Genomic DNA, 14,840 nt, shown 5'->3' with positions numbered 1-14,840 from the left:
TGAAGATGGCAGGAATTGGTGACAACTCACCTACTCTTCACTGAAGACACCATGGGATATCACATGGCTTAACATGCACACTGACGTGCCCTGATCTCTTCCTCCCTGCCCCCCCCCCAAATCTCTTCCTCCCCACCCCCCCAAGCACCCCTGATCTCTTCCTCCCCGCCCCCCCCAAATCTCTTCCTCCCCACCCCACCCAACCACCCCGATCTGATCTCTTCCTCCCCACCCCCCATCCCAACCACCCCTGATCTCTTCCTCCCCACCCCCCCAACCACCCCTGATCTCTTCCTCCCCACCCCCACCCCCAACCACCCCTGATGTCTTCCTCCCCACCCCAACCACCCCTGATCTCTTCCGAAACCACCCCCCCACCCACCCCTGATCTCTTCCTCCCCACCCCCCAACCCACCCCTGATCTCTTCCTCCCCACCCCCCACCCACCCCTGATCTCTTCCTCCCCACCCCCCCCCCTGATCTCTTCCTCCCCACCCCTGATCTCTTCCTCCCCCCCCCCCCCCCAACCACCCCTGATCTCGTCAACTCCCCTCCACCCCCCAATCCTCTGCCCACCCGCGATCGATCTCCAACTCTGCCTGCGAAGCAGCAATTTGGAAGTTTATAGTTGCTTCGAGAATCAAATCCAGCCTCGCAAGTTTACAGGTGAGTGTGCTACCTCTGCACCATACTGTCAGACTCAATGACGGTTGAAATATTTTAACTAATCCTTAAAACTTTTTTTTTAACATTACAGCAAGTCTAAATGTGATAGCAACATCCACCTAATTTAAAGCAGAAACACCAGGCCAGCATGTCCTGATTTCATAAACAGCAAGGGTAAGATGAAAAAATAAAAGAACGAAAGGTGAAAGTGTGTGTTGGAAAAGGGAAAGAAGGTTTGGAGAGCAGGAAAAAAAAAGGTTTTGGAAAGGGGGGGATGGGGTCAAGAATTCCATCAATTGTGTGTATAAACAGATGGCCCTTTAATTGAAGCAAGAATACACTTGCAGGCTTGGGGATGCTGTGCAGTCGGTGATGGCAATACATCAGCCCGAGTTAAATTTACAAGACAAAGAGATAAGGAGCCTGCATCAAACCTTGAAACGAAAAAACGCTTCGCCGTAAATTAAACATCTGGAATACTCACCCAGAGTTAGGGGGGAGCGGCTGATTAGCTGAGGTCACAAAACAAAGCCTATCCATAGCGTCCACAGGTCATTTAAAAAATGACTGTGCATCTCAGGGTCATTTGTGGAAACAAAGCTTGAAACCTGGAACTGAGCTTTCATCTTCTGACTGAACCCCACCTGAGCTGGTTAAACACCTGCACAATATTTGTGCTTCAGGACACATTCCTCCCCTCCCTCGTGAATGTGTGCTGGGCCCATGTGGTGTTTATTTGTTGTAATCGTAATAAGGCGTAGGATAAGCTAAGTTCCTGCTTCTCGTCCTTTTTTTCTTTCCTATTGAATAATTACACTGTAAATATTTGTAAATAAATCAAATCGTTAAACGTTTCCTTTTCTCTCTGTCCATGAATGTCTTTTCTTCAATTGGTCAGCCATTGCTCACACCCAGAGTAGTGATCGGCCGTAACAAAATTAGCATTAGCCTGGTGGGTACCAATGGTTTCGCTTGGCAGTCTAAATTTCCATCCAGGAACAAAAAAAAGGGGTACACCGCTGCAGGGAAGGTACGTACGTACATTCACCGATTGGGACCATCACGTGGTGCAGGTAAGCTATCACGCGACGGTCCAATTGGCATTCGTATTTGCTGGTTCGCAACCTGCCGAAGTACGAAGTTATTCGTGTGCGGCAGCCGCAGATCTGGTAAGTTCGGGAGGGAACAGAGGCTAACCCCCTCAAAATAGACCCGAACCCCAGGCCATAACAATATTGTTATGTTTGTGGGGGGTAGGCAATACCTTAGTCCAGGTAGAATTGCATAGGTAGTGTGCTCTGACTGTCGTGAAGAAGAAGAAACCCTCAGGTATCATAAGTAGGGATCCGGTAGACCGTATGTCGTGGAAGAGCGAATCTTCGTTCCCATCACGAGGGGTGGGGTTATGTTATTAGTTAGGGATTATGGGTAATAAATCCCTGTATGTAATGGCCTCTGTTATATTCCTCTGTTCCTCATGACACATGCAGCAGCACACACCTAGCCAGGAAATCACGCATTAATAACCCTAAATAAAAACCAACCGGAAGCAGGACATTGAGCACTTCCGCGGATAAGACCGACCTGGTGAGCACACATCAATCAGGCAGGCCGTGGGGCCACGCCCTGAAGAGCAGCGATTGGTCCGGGATTTATTGGCACAAAGACGGCTAAGATGGGACTATGGGATTGGTGGAGAAGGCACAGATGACGTCAGAGCCCCGAGTATAAAATAAATCTGTCCCCGACATTTTGTCCTTTTGGCTTTCCCTCATCTCTTGGCCTCTTCTCTTCTCTTCTCTTCTCTTCTCTTCTCTTCTCTTCTCTTCTCTTCTCTTCTCTTCTCTTCTCTTCTCTTCTCTTCTCTTCTCTTCTCTTCTCTTCTTGTGGCTGGCTCTGGTTTTCTGGGTTTGGTGGCGAACGGTCGTCTCCCTGACATTTTGTCCTCTCTTGACTTCCTCACATCTTCCGGCTTTGGCGGTGAATGGTGACGAGTTCATATCTCGCTCTGCTTTGGGATTTCACGGCGAACGGTCAGCATTCATAGCGCTCCTGTGCAAGGGGAATTCATTAACGAGCACGCGAACATTTCGCAGCGCTCTTGCGCCGGGCACATCGGTGTTGGTGAACAAGATCGACATTGACGAGCAGACAGACAGCGAGTGGACGAGCACGGCCTGCTCGCTTTGAGCCTGGCGGCTGGAAGAGCGAGATGTGCGCCAAGGTCATTCCCGTGCACAGACTTCGCGCCAACAGCCTGTGTTCCCGCCAAGGACGCGGGGGGTTTTGACGATTCCCGACGGGGTTCAAAAGCAACTCGGAGCTAAGTCCCCACAATAAATAACACATTTATTTTCAGTCTTTTATATTCCCCTTTGTCTGTATTCGGGTCTGTATGGGGACGTCCCATTTAGGATATTAGTCTTATCGTGCATTTTCTTGTTTGCTGGGATTTATTTTCATTAAACCTGTTTATTTGTACATTTTAATTCCATTCGGTTTGAGTTAATTTATCCAGGTGTGAAGAAGTCGGGTGGAAGCCTTCCAGGGTTTGTTCGTCATCCTCCTTTCCCTCGCGTGTCAAGAATACCATCTTTTTTTGGATTGAACGCCTTGGAGTAAAGCTCATTTGGTCATCCGTGTCATGCTGCGGTGTTCACTACAGGGTAGTCACACGACAATATGTAATGATTTCTTGGATATGGCCACCAGGTTCATGTCCCAGAGGATGGGGTCTCAGGTGTCAAAACGGGAAGAATTTTTTTTAACTCAAAATTTAATATTGCTTCATTCCTGGTGGAACTTTTTGCCTTCTTTCAACTTTGCTTTAGGTGGGAAGCCTAAAGGTGAGGATTTGCAATGATGTGCTATTGACTTCGCTCTCGTTGTCACTTTATGAACAGCCAGAAGCGCTCTTTATTAAGTGCACTTCCGATGCCAGAGTTCAACAATCTGCTGAGGACGAGACCCCTCGAACCCAACAAGATTTCCTGGTTTATAAGTACTTCAGCCACTCAGTCAAATTCCGTCGGGATGTTGGCACAATATCTCCAAAAATATATCCGCTATGTATGGCACATCAAAGCTTCAAAAGCAAGTAAGCAAGAAAATCTCTACGACTATATTCCATCTTTTGAGCTCTGCAGTTACATGTCCTTGGAAGAAAAATTCCATTCTCCGCAGCTTTTCCCAATTGTACATAGAGACTGCATTTCCAGGCAAACCACATGCATAATTCAGTATTATAATCCGAATAATGGCGTATTTTGCCGATATCGATTTTCCTACCACTCAAAGGGGCTTTAGAGCTTTTTGCTTTTAATAGAGAGAAACAAGTACTGCTTTGGTGCAGTGCGTACCAGATTCAAGAGGGGAACACGAAAAGGTGTGCATGCGGCACTGCTTGATAGTTGTACTGGCATCCGCTCACGAAAATTCATGAAACGAGGCTCAATGCCAACACTAAAGGCATCTCTTTTTTTTTTCCAAACAAAAATACGAACTACTGCGTTGTAGGCACAATGATAAACACAAATGGAGTTTCTTAAGGGACTTCCTGACAATACCCCCATCCAGGAAGACAAACACCTACAGCATAGAACTTGAGAGAAATTACATCATCATCATGTACCATGCCATATACAGAGCGTTGGTGCTGCCAAAGCTGTTATGAGGTTACAATCCTGGTCAGGTCACGAATGCAGCTCAGGAAGTTGCGGCAGGAATTTGTAATTTGTTCATGGTACCGGCGATAGCTCGCCTACTCCTCAAGAAGGACAATTTGGGGTCCAACTAATACCGGCAGATGGAACACCCAGTTTAACATCCATCCAAGGGAAGGCACACACATCAATGGATCACCCTAGGATGACAGTTTATAGTTGGGCCGATATTCAAACCCAGGCTAAACAGCTTAGGGGTGAGGGTGCACATCTCTCGGCCATCCTGCCAGCCCTGGGTTACATTACAAGGCAATTTCAAAAAAAATGTCTTTCTTAAAACACTAAACCAGATTACAATTTCAATGTTGTAATTATTGCAAATTATTGCAAATAGATTACAACTAATACTATTTCAGAAAAGCACTCTCAGAAGCATCCGACATTTAAAGGCAGCTAAAGAAGACATTCCAATTTTTAGTGACAAAACAAACTTTTTATAGTTTAAATTGTGTGTATAAAAGGGGTCTGGACAGATTGGGAAAAGGATGGGCAATGTGTGGGTAGGAGGTTGAGGGAGGAGAGGACGAGGGAGAAAATTGGAAGGTGTTTGGAGAGGATAAGAAGAAGGGAAGAGGAGGGAAATGTAAATGAGAATGTGTGAGGTATAACGGGAAGCAAAGGGGTAAAAAGTGGATTTTTTTGCATATGTAATTTGTATATAGCTCATAAAACATGCGTTAGAAAATGGCGGTCAAATTCGCATTCCATCTGCCATTATATTCACATGGGAAACACTTAAAAATGCTGCATGGTTTTTCCATGTTTGACATTGATTCAGCATCAAGGTTAAACGTGGTGCCTACATTCTGCAATTTTTATAAGTTGCTCCAATATTTATGAAATGGCAGATATGTAGGACAAAATTCTCAGCTGTTTGATGACCTTGGATTCTGAGCACTTACTTACAAAGACCAAAGCTTCAAAATCCAAATTTCTGGAATATTTTCATCATATCGAGTTGCAGGAATCAAATTTCAATCTTCACCCCACCCTCCAGCTTTCGAGGTACTACTTCTAAACCCATCCTAAGCCTTGCCCCTACCATCACCTACCGACCCCCAACTCCACCTCCGTATGTGACCTGTCAGCATCACCCACCTGATGTTAAGGTAAAACAGCGCATGCAGGGCATGGATAGAAGGTGGCACACTGCGGATTGCATTGTGGTAAAGTTGCAGGCTCTCCAGGGCTACCAGTTGGCACAGCTCAATGGGTATCTCAACCAGGCGGTTCTTAGAAAGGTCTGCAATGAAAATGATTGCACAAAGCCAAATCCAACAGCAGTAATGAAAGACAAACAACAGACATCAAGGTGAAAGGTAAACTTGGGGAGAGAAAATAAATCAATAATATGCAAAACTAGAACGCATCTCAAAATGCAAAGGCCGTCAGCATCTGCTTTGCACTCGAACTAAACTTGACGAAAGCAACAGCTAAAAAAAAAATGTGTAAATTTTATTAATTAGTGTTCTCCATGTTATTATTACTAGGGCATGCCCGTACTATATCTATATCTAAAATTATATCCCCCCCCCCCCTCTATTTACATGAAATGGTTTGGTCCAAAGCGAACGGCTTGCGAGTACGGTGACAATCCCCCCCCTCTATTTACATGAAATGGTTTGGTCCATTCGCAAAGCCAAAGCGAACGGCAGTTACGAATCGCAGTTACGATGAATCGCAAAGTAGTTTTAATTAGTTTTAAAACATAGTTTAACGGCAACATAGTTTGCCGACGGGAAATAAATGAATACGCTCTCAAATGTGCCATCCGAGGCAGAGTCTGTTCGCCACGTTCGGCACACGTGATAGCTCGCTGCTCTCTGATTGGTTGAATCGGTTTTTGGACATAGCTCGGTAACTACTTCTGCGATTAATTTAAAACCTTGAAAAGGCACATCCTCGGGTCCCCAGCAATATACCTGGCAAGTTTCAAGTATATCGGACCGGTAGTTGTCGAGAAACAGCGGTCACAGACAAACATACAAACATACAAACAAACATACACACAGAGATTAGTGGAATTATAGATAGATAAAGGTTTGTTGAGAATTTGATGACAAAAGCTCAAATGATAACTAGAACGGCACTCTTCGATGTCGCGATGTCAACCGATATGCCTCCACCCACATTATTACATCATTATACATAATTGTATCAAGATTGACTTAAATCCTTCAGCTGTTCTCAAGTATCACATTTTTACCTGACATGACCTCTGACCTTTGAATGTCGAAATTTAATCAGTTCATTTTTTCATCATAATATATACTTATACCAGGTTTGGTCAAAATCCCATCATTGGTTCACAACTTAGTTCAGTAACAGAATTTTTGCCCAATGGGACCTTTCATCTTCTGACCCCATAATCCAATCAGTTTATCTCTACATAATTATACATACTTGTACTAAGTTTGACTTAGATACCTTTGGCCGTTCTTAAGGTATCGTCGTAATGAAAACCTATCATGGACTCTGACCTTTGATATTTGACATCTTGACCCCATAATCTAATCAGGTCATCTTTGCATCATAATATATACTTACACGAAGTTTGATCAAAACTCCATCACTGGTTCACAAGTTAGCGCAGTAACAGAATTTTTTGCCCAACGGGAGCTTTGACCTTCTGACCCCATAATCTAATCAGGTCATCTTTGCATCATAATATATACTTACACTAAGTTTGATCAAAACTCCATCACTGGTTCACAAGTTAGCGCAGTAAAATAATTTTTTGCCCAACGGGAGCTTTGACCTTCTGACCCCATAATCTAATCAGGTCATCTTTGCATCATAATATATACTTATACCAAGTTTGATTGAAACAAAAACATATCACAGACACACGGGTGGACGAACAACCCAAAAATGTAATGCCAGCGGAAACTTTGTCAGGGAAGGCATAAAAAAAGCTTTTGCCTGTGCATGCACAAATGCACACGTGAACAAAAGTTAAATGGTCCAACAACATTTTTTGAGTGAATTACTCATCAGCAGCACAAAGCACTTTCTTTAACTGGCAAAATTCCCCAACATCAGCAACACCCCTTTCATTAGCAACGCACTGATGAACAGCCAAAAATATTTGCCAGTTACACCCCTTTCATCAAGAATGGCCAGGAATGATTTACAAATACTAAGCTGTTTGGTACAAGCACCACAAAGCCTTGTTTGGTACAAGCCTGGCACAAGCACCAAGTGCATCGTATTTCACTTCAAACATAATTGGACAGTCAGGTGGTTATTTGAATCAGCCGCCATTCCTCATCAAGTCAGTAAATGAAGCTGCCAGATGCATTGTTTGGCAAAAATTTCAAAGCCCAAGTTCCTGTGCCTCATAAAAGCGCGCGGGTCCTGCCATCTGCTCCTATTCAGCAGCAATCGCGCCATGCCCATCTGCTGTTCCCCGAGCTACGGTGAGAGCTCGGAATCTCCAGAGGGTGCGGTGCTCAGGCCGAGCGAGCATCCGTCAACAGCCCGCCTGGTATTGCAGCTCGGAACAACTGCTGCGAGGTTCAACATGTGGCGACAACTGCATATTGAGAGCAGAAGTACAGCAAAACTGTTTCCGAAGCAAAATGAAAGCCAACTGAGCTACCATGCGAAGTACCCTATTCTAGCTAAGTGAGTCAGCATCCCCATGTAATATCTCACTCCCTGGTTTTGTCCAAAAAAAGTATTACATTACATGGAGGTTCAAGATATCTTAACAAAGGGGGAAAATAATATTAATGGAGGACAACTGAGTAGGAACCAAATCCCTTCTATGGCCACCCCATTTGTCAACCTTAATGATATTAAACACTTATTCTACAAACATCTCAATAAGAAACAAAAGTTGGTAACAGCTCTTGGAAAAATAAGAAAAGACCTTAGTTGCTGTTGGTTGTGTTCAGCAAGATCAGAAAAAAGGGGGAAGGGTCGAAAGGCTTCAAAACAAAAGCTTTGTGTGAATTTATTGCAAGCAAAATCCTCTTGAGGAAGTTCAGTCATTCAAACTCCTGTGTCTCATTATCAGCCATGATCTGTCTTGGGCAAACCACATTTCAGAGTTGATCTCCAAAGCCAGCCACTGACTGGGCATCCTCTGTCATACAAAGTCCTTCCTTGGCACACCTGAACTCCCATCCAGCCACAAGGCCTTCATCCGCAGCTTGATGGAGTACTGTTCTCCCCTCGAGGTTGGGTTCCCTGCCTCACATCTTGCTCAGCGTGACGCCATGGAAACCAAAGCCTTCAAGATCAATGGAATCTGCTACGGTGAAGCCGAGTATATGGGCATATCACTTCACAATCACAGACAAGTCTGTGGTCTCTCTGTCTTCCATCTCCTCCTTTCTGATCTTGCACCCTCAGCTCTTTTCATGCTTTATCTTCCCTCCCCTCCCTCACCCCTCAAGTTTCTGCAGTGCTCACACAGTATACAATCAACCCTTTTCTGATGAAAACACCTAAATCCAGCATCACTGGTCACATCCACTCATTTGTTCCTCTTTTTACCCACCTGCAGAACCAACTTCCACATTCTCTTCAATCTTATTCTACCCTCCAGGCCTTCAAGACAGCTGTTCACTGCCACCTCCAATCGTCCTCAATCCAAAACCATGATCTCTTATACCCTCGTTAAGCCCACCCCAATCCGTCCTCCTTCCAAATTTACCTTGGAGTTTCCTTCTCCATGCATGCGTGTTTTGCATCCTGTTTTTGTCTGTTACTTCCTGTACTGTTCCATGTACCAGCTCTTCCATGAGCCTCGACTATGCATACAAAAAACATAGGGGCAATACCCCTGGCGCTCACCTGGTAGAATAAACAGTATACTGCACTGACTAAGGTTATTTTGAACCAATTTCAATGGTTGATAGAAGACAGGGCAGCATGTAGAATCATACTAACATAATCACAAGACTTTAAACAAACAAACGAAAAATACCGATTTTGGGGGGCAACCCCCCTCCCCCAACCCCATATACCTCCTAAGACCTAAATTTTTCTAATGCCATGACAAACATTGGTACATCATGGGCGATTAAGGTTGTGGTGAAGTTTCATCGAAATTGCGTGTGTAGTTTCTGTGAAGAAAGCAAATACCTATTTTGGGGGGGGGGGGGGGGGGGGGGGTCAAACCTGGATCCACGATGACCGCGGTAAATCCCATTAGACCCAGATTTTTTTAATGCCGTGAACAAACTTTAATCACAACCCAACAAATATCATTTGTGCCACATTGGGTCGCAATCCCATTAGCGGTTTGGAAGAAGTTTCAAGTGTTTAAGGACGGACTGATGGACTGACGGACGGACGGACAACGCGCCATCGCATAAGCTTCCCTGAACTTTATTCCAGCTGAGCTAAAAAAAATAAGAGTAATACGTTTTTGCTTTGATTTAATATATAAAAAAATATTAAAAAAATAAACCACCTTTAGAGGCCATTTTTCCCCACAAGCGGGGGTTGGCCTTTTTCGGGGACCATGGTTGTTGTTGTTTTTTGGTCCCCTTTTTGAAGCAATGTTTTACGGCCGGATGCCCTTCCTGCCGCCAACCCTTTTTGTCGCCTTTTTATGACAAACAGGGAATTACCAGTGAACTGGTACTCAATTTGCCGACCTCGGAGGGATGACAGGCTGAGTCAACCCCCCTGGCGTTAATTCAGCGATCGACCGGGATTCGAACTCAGGATCCTAGGATCCTAGGATCCTAAGCTGGCACCCTAGCCGCTAGTACTAATTCATTTTAGCCAATGCACACACACAATGCCACCCACACCAGTTTAGAATGCAAACTAATCTCGTTTTAGACATAATACCAGTAGTTGGAGTAATAGTATTGTTGCGTTTTTTGGAATAAAGGTAACCCCCCCCTTTTAGTTAGTTGCACCACAACATGTAGCCTCGATTAGCCAGTTATTTCTTATTAAATGTGAAGTATAGTCTCCTTCCCAGTGTTAGTATGCGTTGAGGCAGGTAAGTGAGGGTAGGCCTCATTGGGCCTGGAATCCCATGTGATGGGCCTAGGACAAGTCGAGCAGGCCCGAGGGAGGAGCCGGAGGGCGTGGCTGGTAAGCAGCAAACAGCCAATGGGAGTGGCCAACAACGGCGGCCAATGAGAGCTAAAGGGGAGTGGCCAGCAACGGCGGCCATGAGAACTAAGGGGAGTAACTGATGAGGGGCTATCACGACACGTGACCCCCGGCGGCCAGTGGAGGCCCGTGGGGATATAAGACCCGGCCCGGAAACACACACACACACACACACACACACTCTCTCTCTCTCTCTCTCTCTCTCTCTCTCTCTCTCTCTCTCTCTCTCTCTCTCTCTCTCCTGGCTCTCGCAGGACGATCTCTCTCTTTGGCCTTGCACTCCGACGATCTCCCTGCCTGGACTCCCTGCACGTGCGCTTTTGCCTCGCTGACTTCGGGACACGCTGCGTGGATTCCCGTTCGTGCACGACTGAGGTCGACGTCCCTGCTGCGAACATCCTCGAGGGGAAACGCCCAACGAGCCGTCCGGGCCGAACTGCACTAAGCGGCCGCGCTTTATGCGCGTCCTCTTCTTCCTCCCCTTCCCCGAGCGAGTCAAAGGGCCCTTGTCTGGGGAACGTAAGTAAGGACTGTTAAGTTTCTCTTCTGTGTCCCTTCTCTCTCACCAGCGTAGATTGTGAATAAACCTGTGCTCGTTTCCAACTTGGCCGTTTTCGTCCCTTCACCATTGGCCTCACATTGCACGAGATAAAACCGCTCGATCGGGTTCATAGTAATTAACGGCACAAGTTACGCGACATGCAAACCGCTCGGGCGTATCAGACCAGCGTGCCTCGTGTGAGGTCCAGCCCCCGTCCTCGCGGCGGCGTGTGTATCGAAGGTACCCGGGTTGTGACCGGAAACCCTTCCCACGCGCTCGCTGCGGGTTTGGCGGCTGGAATTGCTCAGCAATCCGTCCTCCACGAGTATAGCGTGGGGGCGGCCTCATGGACTCGAAGCTCGAGGGGGAGAAGGGCTTAATCCCCCCCTCAGTACGTCGACGGGCTCGAGATCCGCAACAGTATGTAACAGGACCAGTAATAGGAGTAATAGTATGTAATAGGACCAGTAATAGGTCCAGAAACCAGTAATAATGAAACCAGAAATCAGTAAAACTGGTTTCTCCTATTGGAGAAACCATTAATATAACCAGTAATGAAACCAGTAATAGGACACGTCTATGCCCTTGCACAAATTAAATAAAGAAATTTTAAAAAGGCACGAACACCGTCCGGAGACGCCTGGAGAATTGTATTTCCGCTCAATGTTATACGCTCTATAAACCCTTATTCTGAACAGATTTTCAAAATTTAAACAGCGGAATTGAGGTTTGCAGCGTTCCGACTGCTAAAAAAAAAAAAACGGGGCGGGGGAGGGGAAGGGAGAGGGGGGAGGGGGGAGGGGGGAGGCAGGAGAGGAAGGGGAGGAAGGGGGTTCATCACCTTTTCGTTAAATATATGCTGGTGAATGTGGCGTTCATCCCGTTTCTGGGTTGTGTGATGCGAACAGGAAGAAGAAGAAGCCGTGCTACCAACTTCGCACACTTCCGGAATTGTTTGATTTATTTGTGTTCAAATGTCTGGTGATTGTTTTGTATTTATCTATGCGAATGTGTACTTGTATATAACTCTCATTAATATAAAAAAGCTTAGGCACTGTAGAGAGATTTTTTTTTTAACTCCAAAAAAAGGATTTTTTTTTTTCAAAAACATTTATCTCCTCTAAAACACTCCCAGGCACGCACTGATGAACCTCTGAGTTCAGCCATCTCTGAGAAAAATGGCGACACATAGACAGACAGACATATCTCTTACAGTCACGTGAAAAAGTAAGTCCACCCCATGTAAAGTTTTGACTTTTTCAACATATTTCAACATACAGCTATTTGATCTTCATTTCAACAATATTGATAGATAAAGGTGATATAATATAACAAATATCATGAAACATATACATTTTGAAGTCCATTGTATAATTTAAATAAACATAAATGCAAATTTCGCATGTGGAAAAAGTAAGTACACCCCAACATTATCACTACTTCAAATACCTAAAATTAGAATCAGGTGCACCAGCTCGGGTGCAAATGATTAGAACATCGTTAGAGAGGATCTTGGAGGAACCTGTCTTATTCAAACCTCAGACATTTCGTTTGGTTTGCTCTTTGTTGTTGAGGTGTGTGGCATCACCATGCCTACATCAAAAGAGCTCTCAGAGGCCTTCAAAAATAAGGTTATAGATGCCTACGAGTCTGGGGAGGGATTAAAAAAGATCTCCAAACAATTTGAAATCAATCATTCGACTGTCCGGAAGATCATCTACAAGTGGAGAAGATTCCAAACAACTGCCAACTTGTTCAGGCCAGGCCGCCCCAGCAAGTTCAGCCCGAGACCAGACCGCAAGATGCTAAAAGAAGTCTCTAAGAACCCCAGAATGTCATCACAAGACCTACAGGTAGCTCTTACCACTGTTGATGTCAAAGTGCACGAGTCTACCATTAGAAAGAGGCTGCACAAATTTGATCTACATGGGAGGTGTGCCAGGAGGAAACCTTTGCTGTCCAGAAAGAACATCAGGGCAAGACTAAAGTTTGCCAATGAACATCTCGGTAAAGACCAGCACTTCTGGAACAATGTGCTCTGCACAGATGAGTCAAAGGTAGAGCTATTTGGCCAAAGTATCAGAAGACATGTTTGGCGAAAACCAAAGACAGCATTTGACCACAAGAACCTGATACCAACTGTAAAGCATGGTGGTGGAAATATTATGGTTTGGGGCAGCTTTGCTGCATCAGGGCCTGGGCAGCTCACCATCATATAATCCACTATGAATTCTTCATTGTACCAGAGGGTGCTTGAGGATAATGTGAGGCCATCTGTCAGAGAGTTGAAGCTCAACCGAAGGTGGACCTTGCAATATGACAATGACCCTAAACATACCAGTAAATCCACAAAGGAATGGCTGAAAAGAAAGAAATGGAGGGTTCTGGAATGGCCAAGTCAAAGCCCAGATCTAAATCCCATCAAGATGTTGTGGGGGGATTTGAAACGAGCTGTGCATGCAAGAAACCCCTCAAACATCACACAGCTGAAAGAATTCTACATGGAGGAGTGGGCAAAAATTTCTCCCAGTCGATGTCAGAGACTGGTAGACAGTTATAAGAAACGCCTACTTGAGGTTGTTTCTGCCAAAGGGGGCAATACCACCTATTAGAGACAAGGGTGTAATTACTTTTTCCACATGTGAAATTTGCATTTATGTTTATTTAAATTATACAATGGTCTACAAAATGTAAATGTTTCATGATATTTGTTATCTTATATCACCTTTATCTATCAATATTGTTGAAATGAAGATCAAATAGCTGTATGTTGAAATATGTTGAAAAAGTCAAAACTTTACATGGGGTGTACTTACTTTTTCACGTGACTGTATATAGTAGAGATAAGATTTTGAATTGTTTCACGGTGTTATTATTATTTTATTATTACTATTATTATTTTGTTTGCGACTCTGCGGTGAAGTTTCAACTCTGTAGTATTTGCTTGATCAGAATCAACGATTTGGCTTGTGTTTATGTTCATGTGTTTATGTTGATGTGTTTAATTACCCTGCACTCACAAAGTGAATAGCATGGTTAAGCATTCGGTACTGTACATCGTGCGTACGTGCCTGCATTTTTAAAATTCATTTTTGTGGCAACTGTTGGTCTGATTGTCATGAAATTTTACCATAGGAGTGCCTCCACCTGTATAATTTTTTTTATTCATAATTATGACGTCATAGGTCACGTGGTACAGGCGCCATCTTGGAAATACTTTGCACCTCCATATCTCTGAAACCACTCCATAGAAAAAATTGAGACCTGGCTCATCATCAACTACTCCCCATGGCAAATAAGATGTGTTAATGATGATGTCATCGGTGCTTTCGTTATGACATCATAATTTGACAAATACAACATTTATCATTATGATTATTATTCTCAGTAACTGTTGGTCTGATGGACACGAAATTTTCACAATAGGAGCACCTCCTCCTTTAGAATATGTAAATATAATCATGACGTCATAGGTCATGTGGTACAGGCGCCATCTTGGAAAAACCGAAAAACGTTGCAACTCTAAATCTCCAAAACAGTTCCATGGAAAAAATTGAAACATGGCTCATTGTAAAAAAAACTCCATATGGGGAATAGGTGTTGTTAACAATGACGTCATTGGTGCCATAATTATGACATAATAATTCAACAGGGACAACGTTTAATCTGATCAGTTTGAAATTTATTGAGTGTGATCTATGCAACAATTCTATTAGGGAATATAAATTTATGATGTTATTGCTTATGTGGTCTGGCAGCCATATTGGATCAAAGGAAAAACAAAACGTTCAAAAACAGAAGAGTTGGCTCGCACCAAGTTGACTGTG

At 44.3% G+C, this 14,840-nt stretch overlaps 1 protein-coding gene across 6 annotated transcripts in view; it reads right to left on the bottom strand.

Moving 5' to 3' along the window:
* The window catches only part of LOC137432485 (leucine-rich repeat and calponin homology domain-containing protein 1), a 129,015-nt gene that overhangs the window by 65,399 nt on the left and 48,776 nt on the right, over nucleotides 1-14,840 (bottom strand). For all 6 annotated transcript variants that reach the window (XM_068124462.2, XM_078783278.1, XM_078783276.1 and 3 more), the window contains exon 2: nucleotides 5,487-5,631. In XM_068124462.2, coding sequence (XP_067980563.1) covers nucleotides 5,487-5,631 — 145 coding nt within the window. The remainder of the gene's footprint in view (nucleotides 1-5,486; nucleotides 5,632-14,840) is intronic.

This window comes from Myxine glutinosa, chromosome 8 (assembly GCF_964187855.1).
Source record: "Myxine glutinosa chromosome 8, kmMyxGlut1.1, whole genome shotgun sequence".
Taxonomy (NCBI): domain Eukaryota; kingdom Metazoa; phylum Chordata; class Myxini; order Myxiniformes; family Myxinidae; genus Myxine; species Myxine glutinosa.
Note: the sequence above shows the minus strand (reverse complement) of the source record. Positions and strands in the feature narration are given on the sequence as shown.